Genomic DNA, 20,662 nt, shown 5'->3' on the forward strand with positions numbered 1-20,662 from the left:
TGCAGATACACGACGGCGAAGTTCGCAGCTTGTGGAGGCAGGAATGTTCACCGCTCTCGATAACGCTACCACACGAGGTAGGCGTGAACGGATCTTGTAGTGGCACGTCGACGCCCAGCACGATTTCACCCGGGGAGCACACGTCCCTGGAGGATGAGTTGGGCAAGGTAGGCTAATACATAAGATTCTCGCAAAAACAAATTAGCGTTATCGCTATTCTGATTATTTCAAGAAAAAAGTGTTTAAGCTATGAAAAAAAATTGAACTACAATTTCTTAAATTTTATTGATAATAATATTGTTTTTTATATTTCCATTTCTTTTCTACTTTTTATATTCAGCAAATGTCGATTGCCGTATTTGTTGATTTTGATTCGTACGAATGATTTAAAACTAGAAACTGTAATATCTCAAAGTAATTCACTTTTATGACAACTGGAGAAGTCAGGTTTCTATAAAAGATAGGAACGTAGACCGATAAAATTCTGATAATTGATTAAGATAATGGAAAAAATATATTTGTTATTATTATCAGGAGCTAATCGCGCACGATTTAGATTCTGTCTAAAATAAGTGTTTAAGCAATAAACTGTAGTACGGAATTTAAAGGATGACATAGCCGCTATATTTAGCTGCCGAATAGAACTCAAGTCGAGCTACGATAATGATAATAGTCGACAAACCGTTGTTGGCTGTCGCTCAAATCTCGTTATAAAGCCTTGACCCAATAAAACATCATTTTTACGACGACGTTTCAAAATTACGAATGCATGCTGCATCAATAGTAAATGTTCGTATATACTTAATGTATGGCGAAATCGCTTTCTCATATATTTACTGTTTCTTTTATACATTGAAGGCTGAGCTTCCTTCAACAAGAATTCATTTTGAAATCTATAATTAAAATCTATAATTAAAGCAATTGACAAAACATAATTTTGTGATAAAATATAACGTTAATTAAGAGTGCTAATTGAAAACATTTCTTATCTAGAGATAAAGATTTTAAATTCTAAGATAACAAATTATAAAAAGACAAAGTTAAATTAATATTAAACTTAAAATTATTCCTGTTTAATTATTAAGGCGTTTTACGAAGATGTTAAAAGTTATAATTCACATTCTCATGCGAAATCTTTTGCAGGCGATGGTACTGCACGATCAACTAGAAAAGAGGAGATTAGAGAGGAGCACCTCGGAGAATGGGGCAGACATTAGAAGACCAATGATCTCCGGCCTTCATCACACATCGATTACGCCACCTGGGTGAGTGAAGCCTCTCGCTAAGATGATTAATGGGTCAATTACCCTATCCGCGTGCTTTCCCTCGAAACAAACGAGCGCGTTCCCTCGATGTTTGCAATTGATATTGTGATACAAACTGTCACGGTAGTTTACATACATATACATATACGTATATTTTTGCATGCGTGCATGTGCATTATCGTGGCTGGCAATCCCTTTTTACAGCCATCTGGAGTCCACGCATTTGACGAGTCAGTCGCAGCAGATATCATCCGCACAGCAATCAGTACACCCGCTCCAAACTGCAACGGGTACCGCTGCAATGGTGAACGGCGACGATAAAAGGCCGTTCAATCATATACAGACGTACAGGTAACTTTGCTTTGGACCGTACCAACAAAAGCCCTTGTCCGTCCGAATTTATCTCATGTTATCACGTTTGCGTTACTCATTTACTCATTCGTATGATAGGCGCGCCTGGTAATGCTGTGACGTATTATATGCGTTGAGCAACTACGATTGACTTTATCGTATCAATCCTCTTCAGTATCCAAATGACGGGCATTTGTGATTCTAATTAAATATTTAACTCTTCGGTACCACTCTCATTATCAATTTATAACTTTTTTTTATTAATAAAGATATATACATTTGTTTGCTATCGTTATATTTCTTAATGTCTGACGTTTCAATTGAAAAAAATTTGCTACATGTTTATTTTTATGCAATATTTTTACACAATATCTATATGGTAAGTACGTGATAAAACGGTATAGAGTGGCAACGAAGGTTTAAGAAAAAAGAATGTGTATTGTATAAAATGTACATGCTGTTTACATATAGAGAGATATATAAATTATAATATAATTAATCGTCTTCTGAGGAATATCTAGTTATTCAAAATTATTTCTAAAATATTAGAAATAATTTTTATTGATTAGGTATTCCTCAAATTAGAGGATTAATATATTGCGAGATTGTAATAATGCTTTCGATATTTTATACATTGTCTTGTTTTAATCATTCATACTCACAAGGATCATCAAATATCATTCGTGAAAGTTTCATATCATGTTCTTACGCAATCTACGACAGTGTTCGCTTTGATATAAACTATTTTATTCTTAGGGAGTACAAAGAAGCTCTGAAGCAGCAGAGGGCTAACGAAGGTCTAAGCGTATACAGACCTCGCGAGCAAGTGACGCCTCCAGGCAACGAGACGCAAAACGAAACCGACATGGGCAACAATAAAGAAACCATTGCTCTAACTGGCAAGCAAATCTTCAACGAAGATAATGCATTAAAGAGGCCAGTGCAGAAAGTTACCCCGTCGCGAATAAACTACCAAAGCACGCCAATCATCAACGGTAGTAATAACGATTACAACAATAAGAACGGAAAATATCTTGAGCAACCTTATAAAAAACCTAGCTCGCCTATTAAAACTTCGAGTAGTATTCTCTCCACGAATACGAGTCCAGCGCATGCGCCCAGACTGGTGAAAACCGCTGTTGGTTACGTTGAAGGTAATCATTTATATTAAAAAAAACAAAAAGGAAATTATAAATTTGTTCGTAGATAAATACATTTGCAGTTGATGTATAAGAGCAATTTTACATTTTACAAAAATTTCTCTTATACATTTTATGCAGTGTAAGAGAGGACTTTGATTACACAATATGCTTATAGTATGCGTATGTTTATTAGGCAACAACAGTCCCAGTAAAAACGGCGGCAGTCCAAAATCCCCGCGATCCGTCACATGGAATAGTAATGTGCCTGAAAAGTATTCTTTTACTATGAGGAGAGAGTTTGAACGTGCCAAAGAAGAGGCTGATCTCATCGAACAACTACGAAATGTAAGCATCATAACGAAAAACAACTGTAATTACTTGTGAAAAGCGATTTTATAATATAATCAAGAATATATTTATAATAGCACATAGAGACGAGATTGAAGATGGCATTGCCAGAGGACCTTGCACCAGCGTTAACGGATGGTGTTGTTCTTTGTCACTTGGCGAACCATGTTAGACCACGATCAGTTGCTAGTATACATGTTCCTTCTCCCGCTGTAGTGAGTATTTTTTCGCGATTTTGTGATATATTCCATGTATCAATAGACTGATTTAACTTTTTTTTGTAGCCTAAGCTGACAATGGCACGATGCAGGCGTAACGTTGACAACTTCCTCGAGGCGTGTCGGAAGATTGGCGTTGATGAGGTAAGATATTCTTCTTGTTAAATAGTTTCAAAGAAGTTTGTGCTTCTCTTTCGCTCAGAGTATACTACACATGCATGAGACACGCTGTCATCATTAGTGTACAACATCATGTTGATAGGGTGGATATTTCCATACCGAATAAATTAATCCGATGTGTTTCTAATTTTTCTTTAACAAATGGTGATGTGGCAAGAGAATCATGATAGTAATTGATCGACCGTGTGTGCTTCGTTGAAGAGTAGAACTGTAAAACTGGTTACGAGACTCAGTGCGAAAACTTAACTCTTTACGAAGCACAATTACCAGATATTCTCATCGAGCGTTATCCTTAGACCAGATCTATCGAATATACTTGGCGAACAGTCGGGCGGAAAAATTTATCGCACATTATTCGTAACCAAATGTCTGTGTACATCGTGACTAACGCTTCGGCAATTTAGCCGTCACTTCTCGATGACACTTTCAACGACTACTAGTCAGTCCCCGAATTCGAACTGATTTTGAGCGAATTGCAAACCTATTTTATGAAAACATGCGGTATAGTTATAAAAATATAAATGCAGGAAAGAAGAAAAATGAATTAGCGAAGAAGCTTTAGTTGCATGTGCCTATAGATTTCAGTTCGCTTTTGTGTTGCTTCTTCGGGGAATAGTCTGTACTTCGGGTTCTCACCTTTCCTGCCATCATCCGAATATCTTACCGATTAACATCCATGGACTAACTATCCTAAACTATACAAACAATCCAAATAATTCTTCATCAATCATTATATAAAATATTACTATGTTACTGTTGCTTTTTCCTATCCATTCTTCTTTCCTTGATTGTTTTCTAGATGGAACTTTTGATCATTAAGGAACGAATAAATTGATTATAATCGACTTTAACAAGCATTGTTACAAAGTAAAACTTCATTAAAGAAAATCAGAATCAAATAAATCAATTCTATCAAAAGTTCTTTTGCGAAGACGAACGATTTCCTTTTATCACATAGTGATAGGTCGGAGTGTAACAGAACAGCTATCCCCCGAGGAACGCTTCTTTTCTCATTGATACAAAAGTAGGGCCTTCCTCGGAGAGGACAGAGATATGCGTTTTAAGGCCACGTGAGAAATGTTCTCGCAGTGCGGTAAAATAGAAACTGGGACTGAGTAGTATCGTTGTTGGTGTTGCAGGAGGTGTTATTGGACGCGGACGCAATCATGGACGTGGGTTACATGGACGCGTACGGGCTGGAGGCTTTGGCGCGTCTCGTCATTGCTCTTCTCCTTGTTCGCGATGAGGAAGAGAGTAGCACCGAAGAGCCGGCCGCAGATTCACTCCGTACGATTCAAGACCACGTTCTATCCGCGATGCTTTTTGCCACATTCCTATCCGCCCTAGTTCTGCTCTATCTATTCCCACTTCCCGATTAGTGAGACAGTATTGCGAAAAAGAAGAATCTACGATTTAAAAAAGAAGAAGAAAAAGGATGCCAGGATGGAAATTACGGTATCTTGAGGCGGCAATTCTCAGAGTCTCCTTTTTTACTATCTTAATTTTGTTTTTGATATGAAGTCTGAGAATAACCGTCTCGTTCGAACAACGATGCACATGACACTTTCAATGTTTGTTTCACACTTTATCTTTAGAGCTATATATTATTTTCGTGAACTTTATTTATACTTGTATTTATTAAAATTCAAGAAAGTGTCGTGTCGGATCTGACTTTGATGTCGAAAATTCCCAATGGTGTTCAGCAAATAAAATGAAGAAAAAATGTGCATTAATATTCAATAGATGCGGCACGTTTCTTTTCCAAGAAGACAGTCTAAATGTTTACGTAACATGAACACTGTAGGGTCGTCATCGACATCAAAGTACTCTGTAATTTTTTAAAGTGTTTTTTGAAGAGGATACAGATTAAAAAACGGTTCGCCATCGCCGCATCTAGACGCTTTAAAGAATATCAGAACATATCTTTTGTCGCATATGAAATTGTCGCTAGTCCTCGCCAGGGGCAAAGTACTTAGTTTTCAAGAACCTATTTATCACAATAGTAGCTTTAACAAGATTGTTCGCTTTTTTGACCTACGCTCACGTAACTTTCCTCGCTCGAGCATGTAAGCGAGGAATTTTGCAGTCAGCGGAGAATTTTCGGAGGTAGTTTTTAAGTGTTGATAGGCAGCTCAATGGAATGTTTAATCGGCTAAATATTATGTAGGTCTGTACCTATTTTGTTTCAAAAAGTCTTCGTTCTTCATTGACAATTGCAAGCGGGAATGTCAGCGAAAGTTTACGTGATAATGTTCCCTGCAAAACACGAAGTTTTATTGTATTCTATGTGCTCGTTAGTTTTTTCCGAGCTTACTACGAATTAACATAAAATCAAAGAGCGCAATCAAAGTGGAAGGCGCTCGCATATCACGTTTAGTTGTGAATGTACCTTACAGAATGAACCAGTTATATGATCGCCGCTTGTAATCGTGCGAGTCGGCTGTCGTCGGCTAGACCGATGAAATAATATTTTGATAAAAAGAAAAGGTTAATGGTCGAAATCAAAAGTTGATGCGCAATACTCGTTCCAGAATTGTATAAGTCGTATATCCCGTTTGACTTTCCGAATTCTCGGAAAGTATTCATTGCCTTGTATACGATGAAAACCTCAGAATCCCAATTAACTGGTATTGCGACATCATCTTTTTCGTCTGGGTCTGCGATTGTCCCTCAGGAAGAGAAGAAAGAGTAAAGGGAAGAATAACTACGATGCCTTCGATGGCAATATTTTTTTAAGATTCGACCAATAAACTGCCTGCGGCTTTTTCAAGATTGGTGGGTCTGTGATAGGTAGCCTACGAGTGTTACAGGATTCACGAAAAGGTGCTAAGGGAATCTCTTTCAGTTCTAGGATTTTCTATTTTGGTAACGTAAGGTATAACAAAGGAGGATTTAAAGATGGTGGTGAAGTTTATATTTATCCGTAAATTATTGCTTCCCTTATTTCTATATAATTTTATAAGTAGTTCGATTGTCTTCTTTATCAATTTGTCCAGCACAAGAAACAACGTTTTTGTTTCGAGATGGAAGGAACAAGACAGAGCACTCTTTGATACTTTGTCGACCAAACTGTTTGGTTGTAATTTAAAAAAGCTACTTATTTTAGATTAATGTTACTTTGATCTCGGCATTAATTTTACGAGTTCCAATGCTTTTGGAAGATAAGGAATGTGAATTTTGGAATTTGGAAGATACGAATATGAAAAGTATATTTTCCACCGAGATTTCAAAATCACGGTTAAACATAAAAATCAAGTACGTAAGTCTATACTAATTATAGTAGTTATTCGACTTGATTCTATATTGTAATTGTAATGTCGAAATTTAAACTAACAAAAACTGTATGGACACTTCAACTTTTCACAAAAAGCGCGCGCGCGCGCGTTGACTTAAACTTTGAGATAGTTATTTCCTATAATATCTAATTAGCCATAGCTATAAAATAGTACGAAAAAGCAACCAATCGAGATCAAAGTGACAGCGATATACGATGGTAGAGACACGGTGCCTGCTATCTGCTAATTTATTTTCATAAAAACTTGATAGAAACGTAGAGGGCATAATATCGTCTATAATATGTGTAAGCGTATAACTTATACTTTAATGTTAAGAAAACATCCTTCAGATTTGTAAGACGGGATCTCTGTCGGAAAAAAACAGATACCTACAATATTACAACATCTAATTTATTGATAGATAGAAGGCTTTTTAAATAATAATTTTGATTCTAATCACCGCAGTACTTAAGATAGTGCCAAACTTCTCAACATGTTCCATTGAATGCGGCATTACTTCATTTTTCCGACAAGGTCTATGGTCTCGTTGAAAAGATCTTAATGTGAAACAACACTAATCTTACGAATTACCGGAACGCTTAAGTCGAGCATTCTGGAAATTTTTGATAACTGCGGAAAGAACGATTTTGCTAAAGATTAAAAAATTAATTAAATCTGAAAATTTTGTTGAATTATGAAAATAGTTATGTATAAAACTCAAACAAAGACAAAAAATTTTGACGTATTAACAACAAGCTGAAGCGTTCTATATAATCGTTTTGATAATGTAATAAATATTTTCAGATATGTATTTAGCTAAATTTTTAGTTACTTTAGCAGAATCATTCTTTTTGTGTGGAAGATCTTTCAGAGAAGGACTGGAAGATTTTTCATAAAAAAAGAGACGTAGGATTCTTTTCGTAACATATTTCGTAAGTGGGCCTTATAATGGGTGACCACTCTATATTTCGAGAGACTATCATACAAGCATAATATTTACACGTGTATCGTTGCGAGTCGACACGTGCATTACTCTATGCAGCATGCCAGTGTAGTTTTTTAAGGGGTTGCAAGGGCGAGCCGTATCTTCCATGACTTCTTACGACTACTCGGATTCAGTTCGCGATCTTGCCGGGAGATGCACGCTTAAGCGGCATTGCATTTTCGCGTTTGTAATCAAGTGGGTTTTGCACTTTCTAGTCTACAACAATAGTATCGTTAGTTGTAAGTCGAACTATCCGTTCTAGTCAGATTATTTTCTCCCCTTGCATTTCTTTTCTTTTCTGCGACAGCAATTTGTTGTGGCTTCTACGTATTTCATTTGCAACTGATGATTTCGTAGCTACTACTCATTACTTAACCGCAATAATCAGTTTAGTCAGTTTAAAGGAATGTTGTATTTACTGGAACGCCCGGCGTTCATTTTCTACCTTCTTTAATTTATATCTTATTAGCATCGTTTCTTGCGTATAATTTATTTCTACAGAATGTCATATATAATTAATCTTTCAAACGGTTCCTTTTTGTAGCCTTATTCGCTTGAATATTACTTCGCTATATTTAGTTATTAAACACTAATAATTATTAAGAGAGGAATTTGCGCGCGCGTTTTCTTTTTTTATAAATTTTCTGTGAAAAATTAGTCCATGTTACTCTAATAATATATAAAAATAACGATACGCAGTCAAACGATTAACGATAGTATCTGTAGTAATGCCTCTTGAAAAAAAAAAGACAAGAATGTCAGAAGCTTTCAACTGCAATTGTCGACCGTAAGTTAAATTGCACCGTCAGTGGACAAATTATTATCTCCGGGCGTTCCGAATCTTAAACGCGTAATTAGGCGGTCCGCTAATAACTTCCGCGCTTACATCCAACGAGCGAATCGTCCATTATAGAATAACGAATGAACGGCCGGACGATGACAAGTCATCATTCGGATATTCCATTACGTTTAATCATCGATCATTACGACGGATGCCTAATGATCCTTTGCGGGGACGCGAATACGAATGGTCGCCACGTCACGTCAGTATTATTCTCATTAGAATTGGACGAGATGTCGAGGTATTGGGATAGTATTCTCAACAACTTAAGACTGGATTCGAATTTAGCACATACCATTTTATATCATTAGTTGCTTAGCACAACGGTCCACAATTGATATACGTAATTGCTCTAGAGAGATATGCTAAATCTTATCTTTGCAAACGGACCGGCACAATGATTTTGTAATGATGCTATTAATGTAGCTATTATAGAAGTTATTAAGAGCGGCCAGTTAAAAATCGATCGTTAGATTAATATCAACGTTTTATACGCATGGAATAAAATTCTGTATTGAATTTCAATTGGATCCAGTCGTACTAGTCGAGGATCAGTCTCGTAGATCGTAACAGTGAAATTTTACCAACAGCTTTCGCTTTTGCAAGAGGCTATACATCACTATTAAGCATATTCACGAAACAAAAAAGAAAGAAAAATACTTAAGGAGGGAGAAAAATACGAAATCATTCCGTTTGCGTTTAGCTTATGTGTATAATTTTTGTAAAGTACGCGAAGAGAGAAAGCTTATATATGCAGAAATATATATATATATATAGAGATAGATATATTATATGAAAACAGATATATAGTTCGTTGAAACTAGTTCTTTTACATCGTTTCTGACCTTTTTTCTTCCATTTTTTTTTAATATTAACGTATGTAAGTCAATTAAATTATTCGCTAGCTCGATAAATCCACTTGGTGCTTGGTGTATTTTCGTCCATTGTTGTTTCCGTAAGCTTTTAAAGCTTCTCTTGTCTATTTATATACATATCTATATTTATTCCGCGGCGTCTCTTTAAACGTTTCGTACTTGCATCGATCATACCTGCTCACTGAGCTGAAGACAATAATTCCTTTCTGAATAGATATGTGGCCTAAATGGGATCAGAATAACGAGTCTAGCATGATCGACTTATTTCAATTCGATTTTTACATAGGGCGATAACTGATCTCGAAAAACGCATATACGCACAACATATTTATATTGTTTCAAATCGGGTTTAATTTCCTTTACATCTATTATAAATTGTTTGTTAGCATTTAATTAAAGAGAAAAAATACTTTTTAATCAAAATATATTAGTAGATATTTGTAAAATATTAGTAAATATTTTAAAATTGTTCTGAAGTGAATTATCAAATCTTATTTAAATATGTCCATTAATTTTTCGCTTTGACTTGTAAGTTTCCCTTTTGTTTCTTCCAAGGCAGATATTTGGAAACAATTTTCAATCGAAAACCGTACGTCTATATGTAAAATATAAGTTATATATTGTTAATTTAAATTAACTACTATTAGTAATTATTATTTAATACCCTATTACTTTCGAATTAATCTATAAATTTTTGATTGTAAGTTTACTTTTGTTGCATTATACAATAAATACGTGTATAATAGTAAACGACAATCCAATGACTCTAGAGAGAGTGAATTAAATTTTTAAATAAAATATTGTACTTAACGTACTCAGAAAATACGTGCGTTTATTAGCCGAATACTGCCTAGATAATTTTAACGAGTACAATTATTTGACCCGAAGCAACGCCGTTCAACGATTACGATCGAACCACCGATGTATCTGCAGCTTGATCGATATCTTGCAGATATCATATCTCGCAAGTCTCGCAGTGTATTTTGTTTTTCTGTCTTTCATATTTAATTTATTTATAAATTACTTATATACGACACTCGCCATCCCTAACGTTTTGTTATTAGAGAGAACGGTCCTAGTGGCGAAATGTATAATGCGAAGAGACAATCATCGCATCTTTTCTTTGATTTCTGTCGAATTAATCGATCAAAAATTTCTTTAGTGTGTGTTGTTTCGCCACTCGGATATCATTGACCTTGTTTTTTTCCTTTGAAGTATACTCTGTAACGTTGATTGTATGGATAAAAAACATAATGATTGTAACACTATAGCCATTTATAATAAAACATCCTTTTCTTAAACTATTACGTTCATTCAGTAATAGAACATAATTAATCGGAAAAATTGTGAACTTGATACCATCTTCTTCACTTTGTTGCATGTTACAAACGTTTTTATAAAAATTTTTGCAAAATAATCCTTACTTTAAAATTTAACGCACTTTAAACTATTATTATTTTTACCGATTTTTTAAATATTTTCGAAAAGCTTTTGTACATCTCGTGTTAAAGAAAAAGTTTTCTTAACTGAGAATTGAATTTGAATTTTTGCATTTTTTTTAGATGTGTTCTGTTATCTAAACTCACTTTTATCTCTCTCGATTCATACATTTATATATCTATTCGCTTATTATTCAAACATTTTCTTGTAAGTAAAAAATCAGGTTTCATCATCTGACTTTTGATATCGCCTAAACGCCTGATAAGACATTTTTGAAATTTATTGATCATAGGTAAGAGATTCACAGTATTTTATTCTACATTTTTATTTGTAATACATATATTTAATCGAAATAAACTCTCTTGGTGTTATTTCTCATCTCCTAGAATATTTCGATACAGGTACAATTGTCTATAAAGGCAATACTGTAAAGTTGCTTAAAAATAAAAATGTATAATTTAAAGCTTTTTTTCGTATATCTTTTAAATATTTCTTTTTCCTTTAGATGTATTTTCGTCATGTTTTTAGATTATAATTTAAATCAATCGCGCATTTTTATTCAAGACAGATGAAAATATTTGCGCAACAAGAAAACAGAGGTGCTAAAGACGCGTATGTGCTTCTTGCTAATTTTTCAGAATCTCGTATGCTGTGCCAGCGACGTCCTGGAGGGAGGTCGCGGGGTCGTACGTGTCGCAGTCACTGTGTCCGAACTGTTGAGGTTTCACCAAACACGTTCGCCCCTACAGACGTCCTCGAGTATGCCGAACCACGTGCCTGCTTAGCGCCAGACTATCTAATTCGCGAGATTGCCTGGCGAGAGAGCCCGGAATCCGTCTCCCTCTCGGGTAGGGAGAGGGAAAGAGGTGAGGATGAACTGCGAGCGAGGTGACAGCGACGGATGTGCTCGAAATGCACTCAGGATGCGCTCCTAGACAGAGACGAATGGGGAGTTCGACGTAACTCCTCTCTCCTTCGAATCGTAAGGACTGAACTGGAATTTGTTCGGCCGCTTCGGTTTCAGCGTAAACGAAACGTTCGCAGGTCGGCAATTTGACACGCGAGCTGATTAGTCAATCCTTAACTGATCTGACTATATAATTTTACTGATTATATATAAAATTTTTTTAATTTGATTTAAAGAATAGCGTTCAATCTCATGAAATAGTTGAAAGAGAATAGAATTTTTAACCGAATTAGAAATTTCAAATAATTTCATGTATAAATTTTGTATAGCAGATTATTTAGATATCTCTAAACTTTCCCCCATCCTCCTCAGTTAAGGATTAAAATCAAAACTCGAAAGAAAACTAGGATTTAGGTTTAATAGCGATACTTAATTATTAAATATTAAACAAATAAAGACTTTTCAGATGATACACGCAGTTGAAAGACGTAAAGACGTCAGAAAGAGATTTCTCTCTTTTAGACTTCCATTAGATATCTAAAAGTGATCTTTTACGAACCTTAGGTATCTAAAGCACTTTCCGATCCATAAAATGTCTTTTAAATGTCTGAAATATTTTTCGAATATCTAGGGGACATTTTGGGATTTTTGCGGTATCTCGATTATCTCGAAACACACACTAGTTCGAGAATCATTCTTAGAAATACAAGTTTCTGAAGTGATTCTTTATCAAACCGACAATAAGTCGCTTTGTCGCCACGTCTGTACGAGCGCTCTGACAAATCGCTTTCGAAATCGCCACGAAGAGCGATTCGTCGAACGGTCGATCGCACACCAAGCTAATCTATGTGAAGGAAACTCTTTTTTGTGTTCTTTCGCACGATAAGCAACTTTCCGGTGTTAATACCAAGCGACGGATTTCTTTCTTATCAAAATCGCTATGCGAATCTCAGATACGCACGAATTCGCGTACTTAATGTAATTGCGATCAACCATGACACACTTAATTAGATATAACGAATTTTATATCGAAAAAACGAACACGATAATGCTTATTTTTGCTCGTAGTTGCAGCCGGGTCCTTCGAAATCTCGGGATGAAAACGGGGCGGATTTTATAGAACAGCTAGACGGAATTTGGAGATATTGGAAGGACCTATCGAGATCCTTAGGTTGTGTATCCACTTAAAATTTTCAAATATCGTTTAATTATCGTAAAATTAAACGATCCAATTTTACAAATCAAGAATATGTAATTAAATCCTGGTCAAAGAGGCAAAGAGAGTCTAGTGGACATTCAGTCTTAAGGCTCGATTTCGCTAGGCTGCTAAAAATGCCGGAGCTTTCGAATAGTGTAGTCCTTGTGTATCCGTGATCCAATATCTCGCATGCATGCGTCGCTACAAGCTGAATTTAGACTAGGCTAGCAACCCGTAAATACGAGCACTCCAAAGAAGAAATACATCTGCGTTACACGAATTTTTAATTTCGATCGCTTCTAATTATCGTTACACGCCTTAAACGGAAATAGTATACGTAAATGAATTCATTCATTTCGAGATATTATCTTTTGTATCGAATTGGTACCCTCAAGTCAAGTATACCCTTGACTGCTGACTGTAGATCCTGTACTTAATTGAATTTAGAACAAGTGGATTTAATCCACGAGTGGAGCTATTTCTAATAAAAAATCTTGACTTTATCTTGGACAATCGAACTGTATATGAATTTGAAGTATTTTTAAACAATATGTTTTTATATACTAATTTTATATTGTGATTGTACTATATAATAATTTTTTAAATCAACTTCCTCTCTTAGAAAATATTTTCCAATGTACACGTGAAAGAAATTGTCCATTTGATTGACCAAGATAATTAATAAATTAGATAATCGGATATTGTCTGAATAAATTAACTAGAAAAAAATTAATTATATTTGAATAATTATATATAACTAAAAAATTAATTAATATATTAATAATCATTTAAATTATTAATTGCTATAATATTGTAAGGGATATCCTTTTTATATAATTATTATCCTTGTGTTATCTAGTATACGTTTTTACATAATAAACCTAAGAATAAAAATTATTATATAAAAATATATGTACTTGTAGAAAATATATGTACTTGAGGGTTGATATTCGGTACTCGTAATTCGCAAAAGCGATGTCTCATTCTCCTCCAAAGAAATGTCGCGTCAAAAGATAGGTAAGCCTCTGCACGAGCAGAAGATTAGTTAGGAACTTTCAAATTAGCAAACGATAATTGCTAACGATCGCTAACGATCACGAGACATGGGCATCGTTAATAATTGCCGATGTCGATGGTGAACCGCGACTGGTTACCGATAAGTGTCAAGTACGTTATTAAAGGCACGAGTAAGGGCTTAAGTACCAAGATAATCTTATTGTTAGTAAAAAGTAAATCGTAGTTGTAAGTCAACGCACAATGATTAGTATTAAATATATACCGTATCAATCGTATAATATTAGACTTGTAACCACAGCAGTCACTTGAGATGCTATAATACGGTCGATACGAAATACGTTTAATTAATTAATTAATTAAAACGCAAATTATTGTATATTGACCTACACGATCACGATTTATTATTATGATTAAATACGATTATCTTTGTACTTAGACCTTAAGGCCTAGGTGTTCAAGCTGGTATACGTAAGCGTCTCATGATTTCAATTTCAGGGTGAATTGCACCAAGGGAACTTTCGATTTATCACAGTGATTTTCTCGATATATTGTAAATTGTTTTGCAGTATAGATATAGAAATTGGAAACCGTAAATATTAATGACGTTAAAACAAGATATTTTTAATTAGACTCAGCCAAGTCCGATTAAAAATATTCTGTGTCTTGATACTTCCTTTTATAATTTTTTCTGGATCTCGTTTAATAAGCGTGCAATGCATTCTGAATTTTTTAAATCCTATCTTCGTAGTTAATGCGCTATGAATCGGCGAGACGATTTTCCTAGGCCAAGCAGAAAGGACTTCTGTACTTTACTTTGCGTTATCGAAATTCCCGAATAGTTAATTGCGAACCGTTAATTGCGAATAACCCCATTAGGTGCTAAGTTTAATATATCATTAATTATAATTGTCTACGTTACGATGGTCTTTTAATTTCGATCGATGTGATCATTTCGTATCAGCGTGAAGGAACGTGAAGGATCTCAAGTGCCGTGGCTCGAAGAAGCAAAAGAGGGAATTAAGAGGCCCGGCCAGTGCGACAACCGTACAGCATTTGCCGACACGCGGATAACTGTAACGTTCATATTTATTGTGCCAAAGATGTCTTTTCTCACATTCACGTTCGAGGACGAATTTCATTTAAATAATCTTCGCCAGCGAGATTCAGGCAGGAATTAACATAAATTAGTATTGTAACGAAGAACGCTTTCTTTGCATTTCTCTTTACATGTGCATCTTAGTATCTCCGTCAAACTGTTAAAGCGATGCATAGTCTTTTGCCAAAGTCTATACATGAGAATCTTACTTTAATTTTTAGTTTTCCGTTGAAATTTCAGGCTCGTTGTTGGTGGCTCCGATAAACGATGACTTTTTTGTCATTCAAATGCTGGTGATAATGATGCTGATCTGTTTTTATTATTACAGTCTGAGATTCACTTATCCGTTTTTGTCGTGCTCCGCTGTGGCTGCACATATTTTGCGTTAAAACTTCAAATCACATCAGTCAATCTCTCTATTGCAGTTCCAATTATATTTATTTGATACTTTGCTTCTTTCTTTTCCACTCTTCTTTCTTTCTCCACTCATTTCTTTATTATTCTTTTCGTATTTATTTGACAGCAGCATTTTGTATTGCTTACGCAAAAGACATGCCTTCGATTTCGCAGTGATTGGCACTTACACGGTCGAGATCGCGCTACAAAAAATAGCACAAAATTGCGATAACACGACGACATCGGATCACGTTGAGTTCCCATTTTAGTTTTTAATTTACGTTGGTTACCAATCTGAACTGTATAATATTTCGTAAATAAGACACGAATTTGTTAGAGTGTATTTCAGATAATTTCGTGCTATTCTGTGTACAGATCAATTTTATATCTTATTTTTATGGGAAAATATATGCATATTTTGAATATTTACGTATGAATTTTTATATGAATGAAACAGAGATAAATTACTTTTTTGTTTAAAATATTCTTTTTGAATTTATATTCATACTAAAAGCGAAATGGAGTTGATTATTTTTACATTAGTTATTGCGTGAAAATAATATATATTTATTTGGTTTTTTGAATCTCTTTTCGCGTCGGCAGAGTTGTATTATAGATATCACGAAGAATAGATATCACGAATCTAATTTTACGTGATTAAAAGTACGAAATTATGACTTCGTTACAAGATATACAGCTCGTCCTCGAACCTCCGTTACATTTGCGATACACAGTAGAAGCGCAATGTCCTTTTTCCGTATTTCGATTCGTTCGAAATTCTTTTGCGTTGATCGTAGTCATGTAGGAATTTGTAAAGCGACGTGTCACTGCGGAATTGTATTACTTATACTCGCCCAAATTAATTGTGTTCGTCGGATTGTGCAGGACAATGTCTGTTGTCAAAATTCAGCGATGCGAAGCGCCTCAAAGGGCGATATTATTAGCGGAACTGTATCGAATGTGATCTCTTTCAGAATTGCGTTTTTATTATCTTTATCTTTACTTCCTTGCGATTTTCAACCTATCATTGCGACCTGCGTAAGTCGCTGTATATCAAACACGGTTGAAAAGTAGGTAATTCATTTATAAATTACGAAAAATCGTAATTACTTTCTTTATTAGTAATAAGTAGAATAAGTATTATTTTTACGCAAATTAAACAATGCACGAAAAATCAAATTATATTTAATTGCGATGACTTTTTGTAAATAATAGGCTTGAAGAGATTAAACTCATGCACCATGTATTGCGGAATTTTCCTGTATAAAAGCGTTTGTCATAATCAAAAACCTGTCATTTTGCAATTTCCTGCCGTTCGAGGTGCTTCTAATGGCTGGCTATTATGGCGAATTATTAAACGCACTACGTATTGTATTAAAAATCAATGAACATTACATATAAAATAAACCGAAGAGAATTACTTATCGAACTCGTTCACTTGCGCAAATACCCCCTCTACCGCAACGTTTTCCAATTCCCAAAGCTATAACCTTAAAGTCCTTTTCCCTTTTTTTTATCAGCATTTTTGTCAAATACAAAACTTTCTGAATTATTTAAAACTTTAAGGAGAAAAAGTCAGAAATAATATATAATAAATAAATATAGAGGAAAATATTATAATATAGGCCCCTGATTCTAATGTGGTTTCCATTCAAAATTTTGTTACAATTAACATCATCTCTTGCAAAAGATCTTCAATTTATTTTTAGATAAGTATCGAAGTTGTAAAACAATTGGCGCCACATTGACGAGACTTTTGTGTTGACACACAATTAATGTTTAACTATTACAAGATATCAAAGTTTTTCCGTATTATGTTCAATATAACAATAACAATAGCAGCTAATTCAAGGCTACTGAGAATCAGCGCAGGAGGAGGTGTGCAATTGTCATAATGTAAAAGATGAATTGATTACTCCATCAATGGAGTAATCAATTTATATTTTACATTATAACAATTGATGGAGTAATCAATTCATATTTTACATTATAACAATTGCACACCCCTTCCCGCGCTGATTCTCAGTAGCCTTGAATTAGCTGTTATTGTTATATTAAAGAGAGAGTCCTAGCTAAACATATTTATTTACTTTTTTAATCAATATAACAAGTTTAACATGATTTAAACAAAAAACTAGGACATTGCGTTTTATTTCCAAAAATAGGACCATATGATTTAACTGATTTTAACATTTAGTGTAGAATATAAATATATCTCAGATACGTAAATAGATACAAATAAAAATCACTTTTTTCACATTTTCAATTGATAATTCTTCTTTTTTTTCTTCTTATATTAGGACTGTGTTACACCTCTCTCATATGCTTGCACATGCTGATTATTCAAATGTCACGAGCATATGGGACCTACAGTTTCAATGCTGGATTCCAAATGGCGGATTTTTCGAGAGATGTTTCTGTGGGCAAGGATACTCTCGGAAGATTGCCGGCCTTTTCCGAGAGGAGACACGAGCGTAAATATTTTGATTTCTACTGGGATCGAATCCGGGACCTCTGGCATAGACCAATGCGCTGTCTGCCATGCCACGCTAGCACTCGCCAATTCATATCCATGCTTTTAATACTATCTTTAATAGTTCAATGAGATTTGACAACAATCAAACTTTCTTAAGCTCTTACATATTTATAAATATAAAATATGAATAAACAACCTTCGTTTCTTTCTTAAAAAAGTCTTAGAATCTTATGATAAAAAGATTCTAAGTCAAAATCTTCCGTAGATCACTATCACAACATTATCAAACCACCTTTTTTATCATTTAAATTTGAAGCAGTCGAAAATCGACCCGATAAGATAAATACTTTCTTTTTACGGTAATTTTAAGTAAATCATCGAAACCGAGCCACTCGTTCGAGACGTCCGAGCGCACGCGAAGCGAGTCAACCGTCATCTCTTCCCGTCAGAGGAAACAGCCTCCGGAAGAGAAGATTCGGCCAACCCTTCTCGCGGTTGTGGGTGGATCCCAATGGGCGGGCTCTCAACCTGTGTGCAACTCCATTTTGTAGCACGAAGGCGGTCGCAGGTTCTCCGCACCTTCCCCTCTACTACCTGGTATCACCTTGGGCAGCGCAAGCGATCGACCTCCTCGAAGTGGAGGGAACGCGACGGCGCACATTGCCGGCCAGGAGTTCGCGATACGCGTGTGTGCCGCGCGCCTACGGTTTCGTTCTCTCGAACGGTCTCTCTCGTTTCGTCATGACGAAACTGTCAAGTCCGCTTTCGAGCCGGCTATCCGACCGCGTTCTAGGTGAATGTCGATGACTTGATCGCTGTTCGTTATGGAGAATGTGCCCGCAGGCACGCCGCTCGGACTCGGAAAATTAGAAAAGTGTGCGTGATGCAAATCGCAATGAATAATAAATTCAATAGGAAAGGTATTCTAATTGGATACGGCACTTGTGTGTACATACCTGTAAATTAATTATGTTTGTACTGGAACCGCACAACCATAGTTAGAGAAAAATTTTTAAGTGATGAGAGGTGTCAATCTTCTATGTTAACGTTACTTTGAGAAGTTAAACAAATGTGCTGATGGACATCGTGGCGCAAATAATCGGTCCAATGAAGAATTATTGTGTTTTACGTCGATATGACATTTATACGAACTTATGGAACAATAGTTACGAATTTTACAATATCTCGGAAGAGACAATATTGAGTATATGTATATACGTAGAAAAAAAATGTGATATACCACTCTTTTATTTATAATTATTAGAGCCTACGTTGCGAGTAGGTTTCAGATAAACAGCCATACCGAGGAAGAGTTCCTCGACTTCATTAGAAAAAGTGATATTTTCTTTGTCTCGAAGAATTTGATAATATATCAAGATTGGCCATTAATTTCTTAAAGACTGACTACAAACGTTGCAAATCGAGTTTGCAATTGGCAATTTGTGTGATAAAATATTCACGCGCTCTATTCATTCGTAATGTTTATATAATTATAATCATAATTCTTGGATAGAGTTTTGCTACGTTTAGTGATTTCAATGTGTTTTCTTAAAAAAAACTTTAGATTGATAAAACTGTTACTCCGCACAGAGCTGGACTGCGCAAGATCTCCACCGTCCTATTGTCATTACGTCACGAGTGTCAGCTGATCGTTTCGCTGTTCGAAAATTGGAAATAATCGCGTGAGGAGCTACTTATTTAATATACGGCGAAGATTGAGAATCTCCTTTCGCTCCGTGACTGACTGGACCTTAAACTGGTCGTGGTTTTACGAAAACAGAAGGAAGATCGGATCAGGCGTTGCGATTCGTAAACACAACAAGGACGGGCCGAAAGTTGAATCACGTGAACCGTGAAAGAGTTCATCGATCCTCCCAGGTGCGTGTCTGTGCGTGTTTACAGGCCTGGCAGGAGTAACTTTTCAGTCCACGATTGCTATAACGCGCTTCTGATAACAATTAATGTGATAAAGCGCTTCCGGTCAGAGTTGATAATATAAACAACTCGATGATCCATCCGGAGGTATTATCGAATGACGAGAACGGTTGTTTTCGCCTAGAAACAGAAATGTGAAGCGACTACCAACTAGAATAGTGGAATATTGACTCATGAAGGAGAGATTTTCTAAAATTTTCTCATAAGGAAACGATTCGTCACATGGTAACGCGAATCACGGGGAACATCAGTGCAACGTCAGAAGACTGATCATCAAACACTCGAAGCTAATCGATCTCCGAGATCAAAAAGAAAAAAAAGTGCAATCGATAACGTGTGATATGTGATCATTGTATCCGCTATTAGAAAAAACTGTTCAGTTAGAAACCAAGTTATCGTTGAATTCCCAGAGATATCGTGGCTTGACGACTTAACTAACGACGGTCTGCTATCTAGGTGCATATCCGCAATTGTTACGACGAATGTGATTCAAATGAAAAAGACACGCGGCGAGTAAACGAGCAGCTCTTTTTTAAAAATAAGCGAAACTCAGTTCGCGTGACAGGTTCGAATAAAGTTATCGAAGTTGACAGGAAGTTGACAATGAGATTAAGTTGTCGTTAAGTTGGAGGAAGGAGGAATAAATAAGAACGCTGCAGTGTTTTGAAAGAAAATTGAGATATAAAAATGTAAATAGAGAACGATGTGTTAAAGTGG

The 20,662-nt window shown here is 35.5% G+C and overlaps 1 protein-coding gene across 3 annotated transcripts in view; it reads left to right on the plus strand.

Annotated features, from left to right (window-relative positions):
* Positions 1 to 11,972, plus strand: part of Lrch (Leucine-rich-repeats and calponin homology domain protein) — a 49,893-nt gene extending 37,921 nt beyond the window's left edge. The window contains exons 6-13 of one of the 3 annotated variants that reach the window (XM_018521555.1): positions 6 to 167; positions 1,144 to 1,265; positions 1,470 to 1,616; positions 2,373 to 2,770; positions 2,952 to 3,103; positions 3,184 to 3,321; positions 3,391 to 3,468; positions 11,559 to 11,972. In XM_018521555.1, the coding sequence (XP_018377057.1) occupies positions 6 to 167; positions 1,144 to 1,265; positions 1,470 to 1,616; positions 2,373 to 2,770; positions 2,952 to 3,103; positions 3,184 to 3,321; positions 3,391 to 3,468; positions 11,559 to 11,705 (1,344 nt within the window). In that variant the 3' untranslated portion in view covers positions 11,706 to 11,972. Of the gene's footprint in view, positions 1 to 5; positions 168 to 1,143; positions 1,266 to 1,469; positions 1,617 to 2,372; positions 2,771 to 2,951; positions 3,104 to 3,183; positions 3,322 to 3,390; positions 3,469 to 4,643; positions 5,117 to 11,558 lie in introns of those variants that run through there. The other 2 variants (XM_018521554.1, XM_018521556.1) reach the window with 2 other exon arrangements.
* Positions 11,973 to 20,662: the final 8,690 nt, after the last annotated feature.

The sequence above is a fragment of the Trachymyrmex cornetzi genome, unplaced genomic scaffold (genome assembly GCF_001594075.2).
Source record: "Trachymyrmex cornetzi isolate Tcor2-1 unplaced genomic scaffold, Tcor1.1 scaffold99, whole genome shotgun sequence".
In the NCBI taxonomy this organism is placed as follows: Eukaryota; Metazoa; Arthropoda; class Insecta; order Hymenoptera; family Formicidae; genus Trachymyrmex; species Trachymyrmex cornetzi.